Source organism: Bufo bufo, chromosome 5 (genome assembly GCF_905171765.1).
Source record: "Bufo bufo chromosome 5, aBufBuf1.1, whole genome shotgun sequence".
NCBI classification, from domain to species: Eukaryota; Metazoa; Chordata; class Amphibia; order Anura; family Bufonidae; genus Bufo; species Bufo bufo.
This window is the reverse complement of record NC_053393.1, coordinates 282,029,677-282,048,504: the sequence shown is the minus strand read 5'-3', so window position 1 is coordinate 282,048,504 and position 18,828 is coordinate 282,029,677. Positions and strand designations below refer to the sequence as shown.

At 43.9% G+C, this 18,828-nt stretch overlaps 1 protein-coding gene across 2 annotated transcripts in view; it reads right to left on the bottom strand.

The window, feature by feature from the left end:
- TGFBR1 (transforming growth factor beta receptor 1) overlaps nucleotides 1–18,828 on the bottom strand; it is a 319,080-nt gene that overhangs the window by 168,580 nt on the left and 131,672 nt on the right. For both annotated transcript variants that reach the window (XM_040431743.1, XM_040431742.1), the window contains one exon: nucleotides 8,190–8,346. In XM_040431743.1, coding sequence (XP_040287677.1) covers nucleotides 8,190–8,346 — 157 coding nt within the window. The remainder of the gene's footprint in view (nucleotides 1–8,189; nucleotides 8,347–18,828) is intronic.

Below are 18,828 nucleotides of genomic sequence, written 5' to 3'. Positions count from 1 at the left end.
TTATATCACCTGGCTCAATACTAAGGAAATCCTGAAAACATGACCAGCATGTGGGCCCTAAGGACAATAGTTGAGGAACAGTGGCTTAAAGGGCTTCTGTCACCCCACTAAAGTCATTTTTTTTTTTTGGGGGCTAGTTAAATTCCTTATACTGCTGTATATGAATATATAATGCTCTTACTTACTTTCCTTCAGCAGTTTCTTCAAAAAATGAACTTTTAAAATATGTAAATGAGGTCTCTACCAGCAAGTAGGGCGTCTACTTGCTGGTAGCCGCCGCAAAAAACCGCCCCCTCCTCTTGTTGATTGACAGAGCCAGCAGCGATCTCCTCCTCGGCTGGCCCTGTCTGCATTTCAAAAATCGCGCGCCTGTCTTGATTCGGCGCAGGCGCTCTGAGATAAGGAGGCTCGCCTCCTCAGCACTCCCTCAGTGCGCCTGCGCCAATGACATCACCGAAAGAGAAGACGTTATCGGCGCAGGCGCACTGAGGGAGTGCTGAGGAGGCGAGCCTCCTTATCTCAGAGCGCCAGCGCCGAATGAAGACAGGCGCAGGATTTTTGAAATGCCGACAGGGCCAGCCGGAGGAGGAGAGCAGTGCTGGCCCTGTCAATCAACAGGACGAGGGGGCAGTTTTTTGCGGCGGCCTCATTTACATATTATAAAAGTTTGTTTTTTGAAGAAACTGCTGAAGGAAAGTAAGAGCATTATATATTCATAAATCGCAGTATAAAGAATTTAACTAGCCCCCAAAAAAAAAAAATATGACTTTAGTGGGGTGACAGAAGCCCTTTAAGGCCTCATGCACACGACCGTAGAGGGTCCACAATATATCGGCACCACCTGTGTACATACAGCATCACAGATGCAGACCCGTTCAATTGAATGGGTCCGCAAACTGAAAGATACAGTGCAGTGCAGAATGGAGGCATGGAACAGAAAAACCGGAATTAGTACTTACCAGCAAGTCAGTTTCCATGAGATTATCACGACGGCATACAAGGAGGAGATTGACCCCTGACCTCTGTAGGGGGCAGGAACAGAGAAAGGATTAAATTTCCCCCTCCACCACCACCACCAGTGTTTCCAAAAATCATACAGAGTAAACAAGAAGGTGGTGAGTAAGAAAAAGATTAATGAAGGAAGATATCACCTCCTACCTTCCGGGGGCCTCCAGAACAAAAAAAATGGGAGGTAATAACGTGCCGTCGTGATGATCTCATGGAAACTGAATTACCGGTAAGTATTAATTCCGGTTTTTCCATAGCATCATCACAACGGCATACAAGGAAATATACAAAATATATATCAAGGGGGGGCAACCACCTGAAGAACTTTACATCTAAAAGACAGATCAGAAGCAAAGGTAAGGTAGAGTCTGTAATGTTTGACAAAGGTATGGACGCTGGCTCATGTGGCCGCTTTACAAATGTCATCAAGAGAGGCGCCAGCCCTCTCGGCCTGAGAGGATGACATGGCTCTGGTTGAATGGGCCCTCAGGTTAACAGGACATGGGAGATTCTGAATCTCATAGCTTAGAAATATAGCGTTTTTGATCCATCTGGCCAGAGAGGATCTGGAAACTTTCTGGCCTTTGTTTTTTCCCGCGAACAGGACTGAGATTGTCGGACTTCCTGAAATCTTTGGTAGCTTCTATGTAATTTAATACGGAGCCTCTAACATCTAAGGAGTGGAAGCTTAACTCTTTGCCATTTGAAGGATTTTGACAGAAAGAAGGTAAGATGATCTCTTGGCTGCGGTGGAAGTTGGACACAACCTTGGGGAGGAAACATGGATCCAATCTGAGAATTATCCTGTCGTCTAAGATACGAAGATAGGGTTCTCTGAGGGATAGCGCTTGTATTTCCCCCAGTCTACGGGCAGATGTTATCGCAATCAGGAAGGCCGTTTTTAGTGATAAATGTTTAATTGAGCAGTCCGTTATAGGCTCAAAAGGGAGGTAGCATCAGTACTGAGAGTACGATGTTGAGGTCCCAGGAGGGAACTCGTGACTTAATAGTTGGACGAAGTCTAGAGGCTGCTCTCATAAATCTAATCCAGCGGAGGCCTTCGATATCTTGATAAAAAAAAACAGCCAAGAGCAGATACTTGGACTTTGAGGGTGGAAGGTCTCAATCCCCCGACCAGGAACAGAACTTCTTCCATATCTTTAAATAGATTGCTGAGGTCATCTTCTTCCTAGGAGGCTTTTAGTGTATTTATTACCTTGTCCGACAATCCCCGTCTTTTCAGGAGCTGGGTCTCAGGATCCAGGCAAACAGTTTCAGGAACTGTGGATTGGCGTATAGGACTGGACCCTGAAGCAGAAGTTTCTTCCTGATGGGAAGAGGCCAAGGTTCCCGGATGGAGAGTTTCTTGAGAAAGAAAACCAGCCTCTTTTTGGCCAGAACGGGGCTATTAAGATTAGTGTGGTTCTGTCCTGATGTAACTTCTTGGAATCAATGGTAGTGGAGGGAAGGCGTAACAGAGTCTCCAATGCCATCTTGCGGCGAATGCATCCAAGGCCCAAGGGTTGTCCCTGGGGTTTAGGGAGCAAAATACTTCCGCCTTCGAGTTTGCCCTTGAGGCAAAGAGATCCACTTCGGGATTTCCCCATCTGTCCACCACCATCTGGAACACTTCCGCGTTCAGGGACCATTCAGTCTGGTCTAGCCTGTGGCGACTGAGGAAGTCTGCTTCTTGGTTTAATACACCCTTGAGATGAACTGCTGAGATGGAGCTCACCTTTTGCTCTGCCCAGGTGAAGATTTGGGATGTTAGTGACTGAAGAGCCGCTGACCGTGTCCCACCCTGATGTGAGAGATAAGCGATGGATGTCGTGTTGTCTGAGAGGATCTTCACATGGTGACCCTGAAGAATCCTCTCCGTCACTTTTAGGGTCTCCCAGACCGCCCTCAGTTCCCTGTAATTTGACGATTGTGACTTGATTGATTGGGGCCAGGTCCCCCGAAACAGATTGTCTCCTACCTTCGCGCCCCAGCCTAAAAGACTTGCATCTGTGACGACTTGAATGTAGGGGATCTTCTGGCACGGTGTCCCCTTGGACAGGTTTGAGGAGAACTTCCACTAATCTAGGGACTTCTTTACTGGCGTTAGGATAGTCACCTTGCAATCTAGCGAGGATTGTAGTTTGTCCCAGACCCCAGGATCCAGTTTAGTAAGGGTCTGAAGTGATTCTGACTCCAGGGTACTGCTGGAATGCATGAGGTTAGTAGACCCAACAGGCTCATTGCTTCTCTTATTGAGCATGTTTTCTTCCTCTGGAATGTTCTGATTTTACGTTGCAGAGCTGAAATCTTGTCCGGGGGAAGAAAAGTAGCCTGGGCCTGGGAGTCTAGTATCATTCCTAGACTCATTCTTGTAGAAGGTGAAAGGACATCCCAGCCTGTCTAGTGTTGACAGAAGGGTGTTTAAGTCTAGTCTCATCTGACGTGGACTGTCGCTGATTAGAAGGAAGTCGTCTAGGTACGGAACTAGCGTGAGGCCCGCTTTCCTTAGGAATGCCACCATTTTTACTACTAACTTTGTAAAGATCCTCTGGGCCGAGGAAATTCCGAACGGGAGTGCCCTGAGCTGATAGTGATGGATTCAGCCTCTGTCGTCTCTGATGGCAAACCGGAGGAACTTTTGGGAGTTGGTATGGATTGGGAAGTGATAGTATGCGTCTCGTAGATCTATCGTACACATTAGGATATTTTGGTTTAACAAAGGTATTGTCGATATCAGGGACTCCATCCTGAATTTCTGATACAAGATGAATTTGTTTAAGAATTTCAAATTTAATATCATGCGGAACGACCCCTACTTTTTCTTTACCAGAAAAAGGTTTGAGTAGAATCCCTTTCCTTGATGTAGTATGGGAACTTGAGTAATTGCATTCTTTTTTAGAAGGTCTTGAACTTCCTGTCAGATTCGTCTGGAAGCGCGTTATTGAAAATCTGTTTGGGGGTTTTGAAGACAGCTCTATCCTGTATCCTGAGCCTATGATCTCTCTTGTCCAAGCATTTGGGGAGATCAATTCCCAGGATGTCAGGAAGTTTGAGAGCCTTCCCCCCCACTGCGGCGTCATTGTTTTTCGTTGGGTTTAGAGTGGAGGTAGGGAAACCTCTTCCTTTACCCCCTTTGGGGTAGCTCCAGCGCCCGGTCTTCCCTTTCCCCCTGTAAGGTCTGTCCTGATTGGAGGAGGAACGAAAGGGATAACCGCGTTTATAGGGCCGATCTTCAGGAAAACCCTTCTTTTTAGCGGAGGCTTTTTCTAAAATTTTATCCAATACAGGCCCGAACACATACTCTCCCGAGAATGGTATGGAGCAGAGTTTCATTTTAGATGTTTTATCCCCTGACCAGCATTTCATCCAGAGCACTCTTCTGGCAACGTTAGAGAGGGCACCATCCCTAGCTGAGAAACGGACCGACTCAGCCAAGGCATCAGCCAGAAAAGCGGTGGCTGATTTGAGGAGGGGTAGGGAATTTAGGATCTCCTCCCTAGGGGTTTTTATTTTTAATATGGGCCTCTAATACACTAAGCCAGAGGAACATGGATCTGGCCACGGAGGTTGCCGCGATATTAGACTTGATGTTAAACATTGCGGCCTCCCATGACTTCCTTAAGAGGCTGTCGGATTTCCTGTCCATGGAATCCCCTAACTGGGAAGCATCCTCAAAAGGGAAGGGATGTTTTCTTATTCACCTTTGCCACTTAGACATCGATCTTAGGGATTTCCTAAAAAAATTTGGACTCCTCAGGATCGAATAATAATAGATTCTTGAAGGCGGTGGAGACCCCTAAACGTTTTTCAGGGTCAGACCACTCCTCCAAAATCATGTCCCCGATATTCTCGTTAATAGGAAACACACAGGTTTTCTTAACCCGTAAGCTCCCAAACATTTCCTCCTGGATAGAATGGCTTCTCTGTACCTCTTCCACCCCCATAGTTGATCTAACAGCTTTTAGGAGATCCGACATGTCCTCCATGGAAAAATAAAACCTACGGTTACTGTCGGACGCTGGATCATCTGAGTCCCACCACCCTCCTCCTGCTACTTGACCGACGGAACGTCGTCTAACACAGCCTCAGAATCGGAGGATGAGGGGGAACTGAGCCTCTTCTTTTTGGGGTGGGGAGTGTCCACAGGATTGGAAGAAAAGAGATAAAGATGACCGTATCTCTTCTTGAATCATTATTCTAAGTTTGTCTTTCAGAGAAGGAGCTTCATCACGGACAATATTGGAAATGCAGGCTTTAAATAACTTCTTGGAGTAATTATCAGGAAGCCGGGCATTACAGGAAATGCACTTAAGGGATCTCTTGATTTTCTTTTGTGCCTCCTTGGAGTCCTAAAAGAAAAAGGGTAGCCATGAGGAATAGTGTTTGGGGGTGGGGGCATTCTAAGCGCTAAAGAAATACTGCCCATATAATCCCCCAGCAAGAGGAAAGAGGGATCAAAGAGACTCCCTGACCATAATTTCATAATCTTTTTCCCCCACAAGGGGAACTCAAGGTTGCTGGCAGCAGCGGGTCCGACTCCTTGGGTGAGCGCTCCGTTCCGGACATTCTAGGCCAGGCACTGCTGCTGGGTACAGGTAACAGCTCTGACGTTCAGCTGGGTGCACAGCTCCATCAAACCCTGCGTTCGGCTTTTAGCCAGTCGGAAGGCCGCATCCTGCCCGCGTCACTTACCGTCTGACGGAAGTGACGTCATAAGAAAGCGCCCGAAAGCGCCGGGCGCGCAAACCCAGCTAGGCAATACCCCCCAGAGGAAAGTTTCCACCGAAACGCGCGTCGGGTGAGCGGCCTCCTGTGGAGTTACTACTTTAAATTACGGTATGTGGACTTTCATGCTTACAATGCATCCATTACTACTGTTGAGCCGTTAAATAGGATTTTACCATCCTCTTTTTCCCCTTGTATGTGGCTTGCACATGCACTTTATTAAGATATCTGTTGCACTTTACTAAATAGTTTTCTACTCAATTGATGATATATGTACCTGCAGAGCTGCTATTTCCCAACTGCTTATTTGCGGTTTGCACTTGCACTTTATATATATGGCACTTTCTGCTTGATTAAGACATCCACATTTTTGGGATTTATGCAATAGATTCTTATCTTCAGGCTCTATTTTATGTCACTTGTCTTACCAAACTCTCCCAGGGTTGTACCGCACCTTTTTTCGTTATTGATTTGTCGGTCTCTCTTATTGCATGTATTTCAATAAATAAGCTTTATAGCTTATCAACTCTGTGTTCGTTTATAGGTTTTTCTAGTTATCCCTGAGTTAGCGCTTTTGCTGAGGGGCTTATGCAACGTTGTTGCTTTACGCATCCCTTCATGTAACCTATTTTGTATCTAATTAGGCCTACCAGAGGCAAGGCGGGAGGAGTCGCCCCGGGAGCAGGCTCCAGATAGGACCAGAGCGAGTCCTCCCGATCTTTCCCCTGCCCAGCGTTAGTACCAGGACCGCAGGCGGGCAGGGGAGTATCCTGAAAGGTAACACACCGTATCGTAGCTCCATCTCCCTACATACAGGGAGACCTTTCTCTGCCCTGTCCTCTGTAGGGGACAGGGAACACTGGTGTTGGTGGTGGGAGGGGGGGAATTTAATCCTTTCTCGGTTCCTGCCCCATACAGAGGTCAGGGGTCAATCTCCTTTTATGCCGTCGTGATGATACTATGGAAACCCAGGTTTTCTGGCCCTACCTCCACAAAAGTTAATTGGGTCCGCAGATGGTGGATACACGGTCGGTGATCATGCATTGCGGACTGCAGCACAGGCAAGGCCTACACATGCTCTCAGAAATGCTCTTCCATGAGATTGATCTGCTCTGAGAATCTGTGGGCGTTCCTGTTGATTTCACATGCACCAGCACAAGCTCAACTGCCCCCGCCCCAAATCATGTTACATAGCTCATAGCTGCACAGCTAGCAGCTACTTACATACAGACTCCTTGTATGCTATAGCCTGTAATCAGATCTATTTCTCACTTTTCATTCTGTAGAAAGTCCATTATTTGTAGACACAATAGATTTTTCTGCTGATAACGTTAGTGCACCATGGTGTTATAAACAGAATATAGATCTTATTACTGACAGCTCTCATTACATGCAGGCTTTTCTGAATACAGTATTGTGTGCAGTCCGCACAGTTAGCCGTCACTTTTCCCCACACAGATTAATTAGTGATGACACACAATGCTAGAAGTACACAGTGGGGGAGAGTTATCAAAACTGGTGTAAAGTAGAACAGGATTAGTTGCCCATAGCAACCAGATTCCTCCTTTAATTTTCCAATGGAGCTGTGAAAAATGAAAGGTGTAATCTGATTGGTTGCTATCGGCAACTAAGCCAGTTCTACTTTACACCAGTTTGAAAAAAAAAGAAAATTATATATATATACACATATACATATACACACATACACACACACACACACACACACACACAGTCCTGATCAAAAGTTTAAGACCACTTGAAAAATGACAAAAAATCATATTTAGCATGGCTGGATCTTAACAAGGTTCCAAGTAGAGCTTCAACATGCAACAAGAAATGGGAGTGAGACAAAACATTCAATTTAATGAAAACAACGAATAAACTGAAACAGGCTGTTTTTCAGGTGATCAAAAGTTTAGGACCACGCCTCAAAAAAAAAAAAAAAAACAACTATCGGCTATCGGCTGTGCACAGCACGAGGGTGCTCTGTGGCCCCGATACACAGCCGACAGCAGGATAAAAGAGGATCGCCATGGTGAGGAGTGGTCGCATCCAGGAGCAGGAGAGGTAAGTGAGTTTTTTTTTTTTTTATTTGCGCTGGGGGCTTATGGCTGACATATAGGGGCTGATATATGGGGCTGATGGCTGACATATGGGAGGCTGATGGCCGACATAAATGATTGATGAGGAATGATAAATCCAGTGCACCTTTAGACTGTCTAGTCTAAATTTACACCTATTTGTTGCCTTACTTTACGCCAGAATTTTGTGCCTGTCCTGAGGATAGACCATCAATATCAAATCTTGGACAACTCTTTTAAATGTATATTCACACTGGGCACAAAAGGAATGCACCAAAACCAAATAGAAAGGCATGCATTTTCGGTTATGCTTTCACTATAATTTCACATATGCATACTCACATCACTTGCTATGAGACATTTTTTTTACATTACCTTTTTGTACCAACTCTATGATTTGGTGCAATGTCAATTGTATCTGTAGCCGAATCATGTCGCACAGCTAATCCTAGATCTGCAATGCAGCAAGTTCCATTTTTCTTAACTAGTATATTTTTTGATTTAAGATCTCTATGAGCAATAGCTGGTTTTCCTATCAACAATAAAAAAATAAAAAATAAAACTATTAAGAACACAACATACAATTCACAAGGTCATACCCAGACAGAAGTTTGCACACCCAACCTCTATAGAAATTAGGAGAACTTAGAAACTGCCAAATGCTTTTTTCCATGGAGAATGGCTATGCCTGTGTGCCTTTGCTAGCATTAAGAGGCTTAACCAAGCCACTGAATACAACCCCATTACATTATCCTTCCTCTGCCAAACTTTACATTTTGCACAATACAGTCAGGCAGGTAATGTCTTTTGCATTCGCCAAACACACACTCATCCATCAGACTGGATAGATGGAAAGCTAGGATTTGTCTCTCCACAGTAAAACATGTTTCCAGCTGCTCCAGAACCAGTCCACGCACACTAGGCACCATGGTTGGCGATTTAGTTATGCAGGGTGCTCAGCCAAAGAAACTCATGCCATGAATCTCCCAGAACACAGCTTTTCTGCTGATGATAAAGAGGTTCTCCAGGCTTTAATATTGATGACCTATCTCAGGATAGGTCTTCAACATCAGATCACAGAGGTCCGACACCAGGCACACCCGCCGATCAGCTGTAGCGCATCTCCCTTCTTACCACACTGCTATGTCTATGGCAAAGCAGCAGCAAGCAGGAAGAGCAAAAGGAGCCAGTACAGGAGCTTTGAAAAGAAGGTTTGAACTCAGCAGTTACTGGGGTAGATTTATCAAAGTGGTGTAAAAGAAAACTGGATTTACTTATGCATAGCAACCAACCAGATTCCACTTTTCATTATTCACAAGTACTTTGGAAAATGAAAGATGGAATCAGATTGGTTGCTATGGGCAACTAAGCCATTTTTCCTTTGCACCAGTTTGATAAATCACCCCCAGCGAGTCAGAGCACCGGCAACTTTTCTGCACTATGAGCCTCAGCACTCAGTGACCCTCTTCTGTAATTTTATGTGGTCTGCACCTTCATGTCAGAGATGCTGTGTTTGTAAAAAACTTCCACTTTAAAATAACACAGTTGATTGTGGAACATCTAGAAGGGAAGACATTTCTGACAAATGTTGTAAAGATAGACTGCATGTTTTAGGTGCTTGATTTTATACATGTGGCAATGGGAGTGAGGGAAACATGTGATTTCATTATTTTATAATGCTTTATATCCTGCAGGGGAAGATGAAGCTGTTGGCAAAACACGTATCGGGTGTGGTGGGTGAACTCTGCTTTTGTAATTATGATGCAGGGGTTCAGAGTTATGACATATTCTATAAGAAGCCACACGGAAGCAAGCTTTACAATTTATTACAACTACGTTAAAACACAAAAAATGCACAAAAGATAAAATTAAATAAAATAAATGTGCTATACTATACAGTATTCCCAAAGGATTCGATTTGTGACTCCCGTCACCTTGGTCATGTATTGTTACTGTGAGATCACCCACTGGTGAATGTCCACAAAAAAGTTGCAAATACCCTAGGTATTTCTTTGATATATAACCTGCTCTGCTGGTATACAGGAGATTGCTGTGGCAGGAGATTGCGTGTAAATTGTGAGTGAGTCTTTTCTTAATAGATCATAATTGTTCGTGTCGCTGATTACACATATCACAGTGAATTGGATTTGGAATAGAAATGCACTAGATTCACAAGTGTCACAGGGTAATGGTTGGCACTGATTTTTTGGACAAATATATATCTCAGCAGTACATTTGCAAGATCAACAACAATATAGCCGAGATACGGCCTAACATTTTAAAAGATAGATATTTGAACAAAATGTACAAAATTGACAATACAGTTGCAAGAAAAGTATGTGAACCCTTTGGAATGATATAGATTTCTGCACAAATTGGTCATAAAATGTGATCTGATCTTCATCTAAGTCACAACAATAGACAATCACATTCTGCTTAAACTAATAACACACAATTAAATATTACCATGTTTTTTATTGAACACACCATATAAACATTCACAGTGCAGGTGGAAAAAGTATGTGAACCCTTGGATTTAATAACTGGTTGAACTCCTTTGGCAGCAATAACTTCAACCAAACGTTGCCCTGTAGTTGCAGATCGACATGCACAACGGTCAGGAGTAATTCTTGACCATTCCTCTTTACAGAACTGTTTCAGTTCAGCAATATTCTTGGGATGTCTGGTGTGAATCGCTTTCTTGAGGTCATGCCACAGCATCTCAATTGGGTTGAGGTCAGGACTCTGACTGGGCCACTCCAGAAGGCGTATTTTCTTCTGTTTAAGCCATTCTGTTGTTGATTTACTTCTATGCTTTGGGTTGTTGTCCTGTTGCAACACCCATCTTCTGTTGAGCTTCAGCTGGTGGACAGATGGCCTTAAGAGCTCCTACAAAATGTCTTGATAGACATTGGAATTCATTTTTCCTTCGATGATTGCAATCCATCCAGGCCTTGACGCAGCAAAGCAGCCCCAAACCATGATGCCCCCACCACCATACTTCACAGTTGGGATGAGGTTTTGATGTTGGTCTGCTGTGCCTCTTTTTCTCCACACAGTGTTGTGTGTTTCTTGCAAACAACTCAACTTTGGTTTAATCTGTCCACAGAATATTTTGCCAGTACTGCTGTGGAACATCCAGGTGCTCTTGTGCAAACTGTAAACTTGCAGCAATGTTTTTTTGGACAGCAGTGGCTTCCTCTGTGGTATCCTCCCATGAAATCCATTCTTGTTTAGGTGTTTTACGTATCGTAGATTCGCTAACAGGGATGTTAGCATATGCCAAAGACTTTTGTTAGTCTTTAGCTGACACTCTAGGATTCTTCTTCACCTCATTGAGCAGTCTGCGCTGTGCTCTTGCAGTCATCTTTACAGGACGGCCACTCCTAGGGAGAGTAGCAGCAGTGCTGAACTTTCTCCATTTATAGACAATTTGTCTTACCGTGGACTGATGAACAGCAAGGCTTTTGGAGATCCTTTTATAACCCTTTCCAGCTTTTTGCAAGTCAACAATTCTTAATCGTAGGCCTTCTGAAAGCTCTTTTGTGCGAGGCATCATTCACATCAGGCAATGCTTCTTTTGAAAAGCAAACCCAGAACTGGTGTGTTTTTTTTATAGGGCAGGGCAGCTGTAGCAAACACCTCCAATTTCATCTCATTGATTGGACTCCAGTTGGCTGACACCTCACTCCAATTAGCTCTTGGAGAGGTCATTAGTCTAGGGGTTCACATACTTTTTCCACCTGCACTGTGAATGTTTACATGGTGTGTTCAATAAAAACATGGTAACATTTAATATTTTGTGTGGTATTAGTTTAAGCAGACTGATTGTCTATTGTTGTGACGTAGATGAAGATCATATCATATTTTATGACCAATTTGTGCAGAAATCCATATCATTCCAAAGGGTTCACATACTTTTTCTTGCAACTGTATGTTTTGGGAGAAAGAACAATCACCTAAACATAAGATATTTGGAGCAATTCACTTATAACTGGGATTAGGGATGTTATTTTAATATTACAATTTTATTTTATTACATACAGCAAACCCAGCATTGACAAATGCAAAAATTACGGAAAAAACGCATCAAGAAAGGAAAAACGCATCAAGAAAGAAAAAATAAATAAATCGCACAACAAATCGCATTAAAATCGCATGCACAAAAACAAAGAAAAATAGTAAAATCGCATTGACTATGAAGTACATAAGCAAACAATTATTCATAGCAATACGAAACGCCATAAAATCGACAGAATAATCATATATGTGGAAAATTTGCATTCAAGGAATCCACATCCTTTTTTTCACAAGACCGTTGAAGGGTATAAAAACCCCACAATCCACTTGCAAGGGGTGTTTGCCACTGAAGAAGGGGAGAGCTATCCCAGAAAACGCGTCTGGGTAATTGCCTCACCCCACAAGAACCTGAGCCGCGATCGTACAGTCATCTAGAAGTATTTTGAGGGCATAAAAACAGACGCATCGTAAAATTCGCTGAAACCCGCTGGAAGATTAACCTGGGAGCACCACCCACGTGACAACAGATCTACCATCGAGACGACGTCGGCCTGCAGCCGACGTAACAAATAAGACGAGAAACCAGCAGGGTACAAGAGAAGGTAAGTAATATATATCTTGTGAAACATCACCAACATCAATTTTTAGGATCTGTCATGCGATTGTTTTATCCGATTTTTTTCCATGTGAATTTTTTCATGTGGATTTTTTATGTGAAAGTGTGTGCGAAAATTTGGTGAACACACCCACCCTCCAGATTTAATCTTAAAGTGTCTAAAAACACGTGGACTGTACTGAGAAGTGGAGAATCACACCTGCTTGTCACCTGTGTACTGCTGAGATATATCTTGTCCATAAAAATCAGTGCCAACTATTACCCTGTGACACTTTGCGAATCTAGTGCATTTCTATTCCAAATCCAATTCCTGTGTATGTGTTAATCAGCGACACGATACAATTATGATCTATTAAGAAAAGACTCACTCACAATTTACACGCAATCTCCTGCCACAGCAATCTCCTGTATACCAGCAGAGCAGGTTATATATCAAAGAAATACCTAGGCTATTTGCAACTTTTTTGTGGACATTCACCAGTGGGTGATCTCACAGTAACAATACATGACCAAGGTGACGGGAGTCACAAATAGAATCCATTGGGAATACTGTATAGTACAGTATATACTGTATTGGGAATACTGTATAGTATAGCACATTATTTAACCACTTCAGCCCCCAGTGCTTAAACACCCTGAAAGACCAGGCCACTTTTTACACTTCTGACCTACACTACTTTCACCATTTATTGCTCGGTCATGCAACTTACCACCCAAATTAATTTTACCTCCTTTTCTTCTCACTAATAGAGCTTTCATTTGGTGGTATTTCATTGCTGCTGACATTTTTACTTTTTTTGTTATTAATCAAAATTTAACGATTTTTTTGCAAAAAAATGACATTTTTCACTTTCAGTTGTAAAATTTTGCAAAAAAAACTACATCCATATATAAATTTTGCTCTAAATTTATTGTTCTACATGTCTTTGATAAAAAAAAAATGTTTGGGTAAAAAAAAAATGGTTTGGGTAAAAGTTATAGCGTTTACAAACTATGGTACAAAAATGTGAATTTCCGCTTTTTGAAGCAGCTCTGACTTTCTGAGCACCTGTCATGTTTCCTGAGGTCTACAATGCCCAGACAGTACAAATACCCCACAAGTGACCCCATTTCGGAAAGTACACACCCTAAGGTATTCGCTGATGGGCATAGTTGAGTTCATAGAACTTTTTATTTTTTGTCACAAGTTAGCGGAAAAATTATGATTTTTTTTTTTAATTTTTTTTTCTTACAAAGTCTATATTCCACTAAACTTGTGACAAAAATAAAAAGTTCTATGAACTCACTATGCCCATCAGCAAATACCTTGGGGTCTCTTCTTTCCAAAATGGGGTACTTGTGGGTAGTTATACTGCCCTGGCATTCTAGGGGCCCAAATGTGTGGTAAGGAGTTTGAAATCAAATTCTGTAAAAAATGACGAGTGAAAATCTGAAAGGAGCTCTTTGGAATATGGCCCCTTTGCCCACCTAGGCTGCAAAAAAGTGTCACACATCTGGATCTCCGTATTCAGTAGAAGTTGGGAATGTGTTTTGGGGTGTCTTTTTACATATCCCCATGCTGGCTGAGATAAATATCTTGGCAAAAGACAACTTTTCCCATTTTTTTTATACAAAGTTGGCATTGGACCAAGATATTTATCTCACCCAGCATGGGTATATGTAAAAAGACACCCCAAAACACATTGCCCAACTTCTACTGAATACGGAGATACCACATGTGTGACACTTTTTTGCAGCCTAGGTGGGCAAAGGGGCCATATTCCAAAGAGCACCTTTCGGATTTCACTCGTCATTTTTTACAGAATTTGATTTCAAACTCCTTACCACACATTTGGGCCCCCTAGAATGACAGGGCAGTATAAATACCCCACATGTGACCCCTTTTTGGAAAGAAGAGACCCCAAGGTATTCGCTGATGGGCATGGCGAGTTCATGGAAGTTTTTATTTTTTGTCACAAGTTAGTGGAATATGAGACTTTGTATGAAAAAAATTAAAAATAAATAAATCATCATTTTCCACTAACTTGTGACAAAAAAAAAAAAAATTCTAGGAACTCGCCATGCCCCTCACGGAATACCTTGAGGGTGTATTCTTTCCAAAATAGGGTCACTTGTGGGGTAGTTATACTGCCCTGGCATTTTCCAGGGGCCCCTAATGTGTGGCAAGTAGGTAAATGACCTGTGAAATCCGAAAGGTGCTCTTTGGAATGTGGGCCCCTTTGCCCACCTAGGCTGCAAAAAGTGTCACACATCTGGTATCTCCGTATTCAGTAGAAGTTGGGGAATGTGTTTTGTGGTGTCATTTTACATATACCCATGTGGGTGAGAGAAATATCTTGGCAAAAGACAACCTTTTCCCATTTTTTTATACAAAGTTGGCATTTGACCAAGTTATTTATCTCACACAGCATGGGTATATGTAAAATGACACCCCCAAAACACATTCACCAACTTCTACTGAATACGGAGATACCACATGTGTGACACCTTTTTTAGCAGCCTAGGTGGGCAAAGGGGCCCAAATTCCTTTTAGGAGGGCATTTTTAGACATTTGGATACCAGACTTCTTCTCACGCTTTGGGGCCCCTAAAATGCCAGGGCAGTATAAATACCCCACATGTGACCCCATTTTGGAAAGAAGACACCCCAAGGTATTCAATGAGGGGCATGGCGAGTTCATAGAAAAAAAAAAATTTTGGCACAAGTTAGCGGAAATTGATTTTTTTAATTTTTTTCTCACAAAGTCTCTGCTAACTTGGGACAAAAATTTCAATCTTTCATGGACTCAATATGCCCCTCAGCGAATACCTTGGGGTGTCTTCTTTCCAAAATGGTTTTATTTGTGGGGTGTTTGTACTGCCCTGGCATTTGAGGGTCTCCGCAATCATTACATGTATGCCCAGCATTAGGAGTTTCTGCTATTCTCCTTATATTGAGCATACAGGTAATGAGATTATTTTTTTCCGTTCAGCCGCGGGGCTGAAAGAAAAAAATGAACGGCACAGATTTCTTCATTCGCATCGATCATGTGGATGAAAAAATCTCTGCCAAAAAAAGAAAAAGGAGGGGAAAGGCGTCTGCCAGGACATAGGAGCTCCGCCCAACATCCATGCCCACTTAGCTCGTATGCCCTGGCAAACCAGATTTCTCCATTCACATCAATCGATGTGGATGAATAAATCATTGCCGGGATTTTTTTTTTTATATATACAAAGTGTTTGCCAAAGTATATGAACACCGCCACCTCCTCAGCTCATATGCCTCGGCAAACGTATCTTTTACTGCAGAGGAGAATCTCGTCTTGCAGCGCCGCATACACCGACTTGCGTGTAATCTGACAGCAGCGCAATGCTTCTGTCCGAATGCACATCAGTGCTGCAGCTAGTCGATCGGTTGGTCCACCTGAAAGGTAAAAAAAACAAAACAAAAAGAAAAAACCAGGCCGCAACGCAATAAATTTATTAATCTGTTGAACAGAACATAGAAACTTTTTTTAAACTTTTTAACTGAACATTTAACTTTTTTACTTACCGGTATTTTTTTTTTTTGTTTAGTTTTTTTTTACCTTTTATAGAACAAACCTCTCCTTCCCCATGGGACAATGTGCAAAGCGCAAATCGCCCAAAGATGTGGCGAAGTACGTTATGCACTTTATCCCAGGTGAAAGGAGAGGTTTGCAGCAGCTGTGAGTGAATGGGCCCTAATAGCCCTGTGTGCCTGTCCTGGTGAGATGTGATCCCTATGCTAGGTGTACCTGTGTGTGGTACTTCCGGAAACACTCTCCATAGCATAGGGCAGGGTGGTCAGCACAGTCAGGACAGAAATAGCGGGTGTCACGCCTTATTCCACTCCTGCTACAGACACGACATCTTTTTCAGGATGACGGTTGGGTTGAGGTACCAGGAACGACACTGGGGAAATGTCGCTCGTGTAGACGGCTAACTACACTGGTGGATGGGGCCACGGAACCTCCTGGGTAAAGGAGGTTCTCAATGATCTCTTCCTGGAATTTGAGGAAGGATCCTGTTCTCCCAGCCTTACTGTAGAGAACAAAACTATTGTACAGCGCCAATTGAATCAAATATACAGACACCTTCTTATACCAGCGTCTGGTTCTGCGGGAAACTAAATACGGAGACAACATCTGGTCATTGAAGTCCACCCCTCCCATGAGCGCATTATAGTCGTGGACACAGAGGGGCTATTCAATGACACGGGTTGCTCGCTCAATTTGGATTGTCGTGTCTGCGTGAATGGAGGAGAGCATGTAACGTCACGCTTGTCTCTCCATTTCACCGCGAGCAGTTCTTCGTTACACAAGGCAGCCCTCTGCCCCTTGCAAGACGGGTGGTTACAAGCCGTTGGGGGAAGCCCACGCGACTAGTTCGCGCGGTGCCACAGGCGCAAATCCGTTCTAGAAACAAATGCCTAAAGAGGGCCACACTTGTGTAGAAATTGTCCACATAAAGATGGTACCCCTTGCGAATAAGGGTGACACCAAGTCCCAGACTGTCTTCCCACTGCTCCCCAGGTAGTCAGGGCAACCGACCGGCTCCAGGGTCTGATCTTTTCCCTCATAGATCCGAAATTTGTGGGTATAGCCTGTGGCCCCTTTCACAGAGCTTATACAATTTGACCCCATACCGGGCACGCTTGCTTGGGATGTATTGTTTGAAGCCAAGGCGCCCGGTAAAATGTATTAGGGACTCGTCTACGCAGATGTTTTGCTCAGGGGTATACAAATCTGCAAATTTCAGGTTGAAATGGTCTATGAGGGGCCGAATTTTGTGGAGCCGGTCAAAAGCAGGGTGGCCTCTGGGACGGGAGGTGGTGTTGTCGCTAAAATGCAGAAACGGAGGATGGTCTCAAATCGTGTCCTGGACATAGCAGCAGAGAACATGGGCATGTGATGAATTGGGTGCGTTGACCAATATGACCGCAATTCATGCTTTTTTGTCAGGCCCATGTTGAGGAGAAGGCCCAGAAAAATTTTAAGTTCGGAAACTTGGACTGGTTTCCACCGGAAAGGCTGGGCATAATAGCTTCCCGGGTTTGCGGTTATAAATTGTGTGGCATACTGGTTGGTCTCTGCCACGACTAAGTCCAAGAGCTCCGCAGTCAAGAACAGCTCAAAAAATCCCAGGGCCGAACCGATTTGAGCCGTCTCAACCCGAACTCCAGGACTGGGCGGTGTGAAAGGGGGAACTACTGGTGCGGCTGAAGTTGGTGACTGCCAATCAGGATTTGCCAGCACCTCAGGGACTCTACGGGCCTGTCTGTGCGGTGGCTGCGACGGGGTAACTATTGCACGTGCCACCCGTACCAGCTTCAACTGCCCTTCTGGTGCTCGCTACTTCACCAGGTTGTACGGCAGTGCTGGTACTAGGTCCAGGAAGGGCTGCGCTGCTGGTGTATGCCTCACCACGTGATCCGGCAGCGACAGCCCCACTCTGCTGCTCTTGAAGCGGATCCTGCGTAACCTGTGGTCTAGCGACATGGGGCCGGGTACGCCTGGTGCTGCCAGGGACCTCAACCTCCTCGTCCGAACTTTGGGTCAGAGAGCCACTGCTTTCTACAGGTTCATATTCTGACCCGCTAGATTCGTCAGATGAGGGTTCCCACTCCTCATCCGACTGGGTCAGAATCCTGTAGGCCTCTCAGAAGAATACCCCCTGTTTGACATTTTGGACTACTAAATTTAGGGGTATTCCCTGAGACTACCCAAGAAAAAAAGCAAGCCTGTCTTACAAAGGGGAGGCTAGCGAAGTACCGGAGGCTGCTGCGGTTGATAAAAAATATCAAAACTGATTTTTTTATCGCCGCAGTGCGTGTAAAATGAATGTGCAGTGATCAAAAAATATATATTTTTTGTCACTGCGGTGGGGCGGGCGTGGGTGAACGCACGTGTGGGCGACCGATCAGGCCTGATCGGGCAAACACTGCGTTTTGGGTGGAGGGCGAGCTAAGGTGACACTAATACTATTATAGATCTGACCGTGATCAGTTTTGATCACTTACAGATACTATAAAAGTACAAATGCTGATTAGCGATACGCTAAAACAGCGAATAAAAGTGACTGCGGTGCGGTGGGGTGGGCGCTAAACTACCTAACCAAGGGGCCTAAACTATCCCTAAAACCTAACAGCCAATACCAGTGGAAAAAAAAAGGTGACAGTTTACACTGATCACTTTTTTTCCTTTCACTAGTGATTGACAGGGGCGATCAAAGGGGTGATCAAAGGGTTAATTGGGGTGCAGGTGGGTGATCTGGGGCTAAGGTGTAGTGTTTGGTGTACTCACAGTTCAGTCTGCTCCTGTGCTGGATCCAACCGACGAAAAGGACCAGCACAGGAGCAGACAAGCCATATAACAGATTA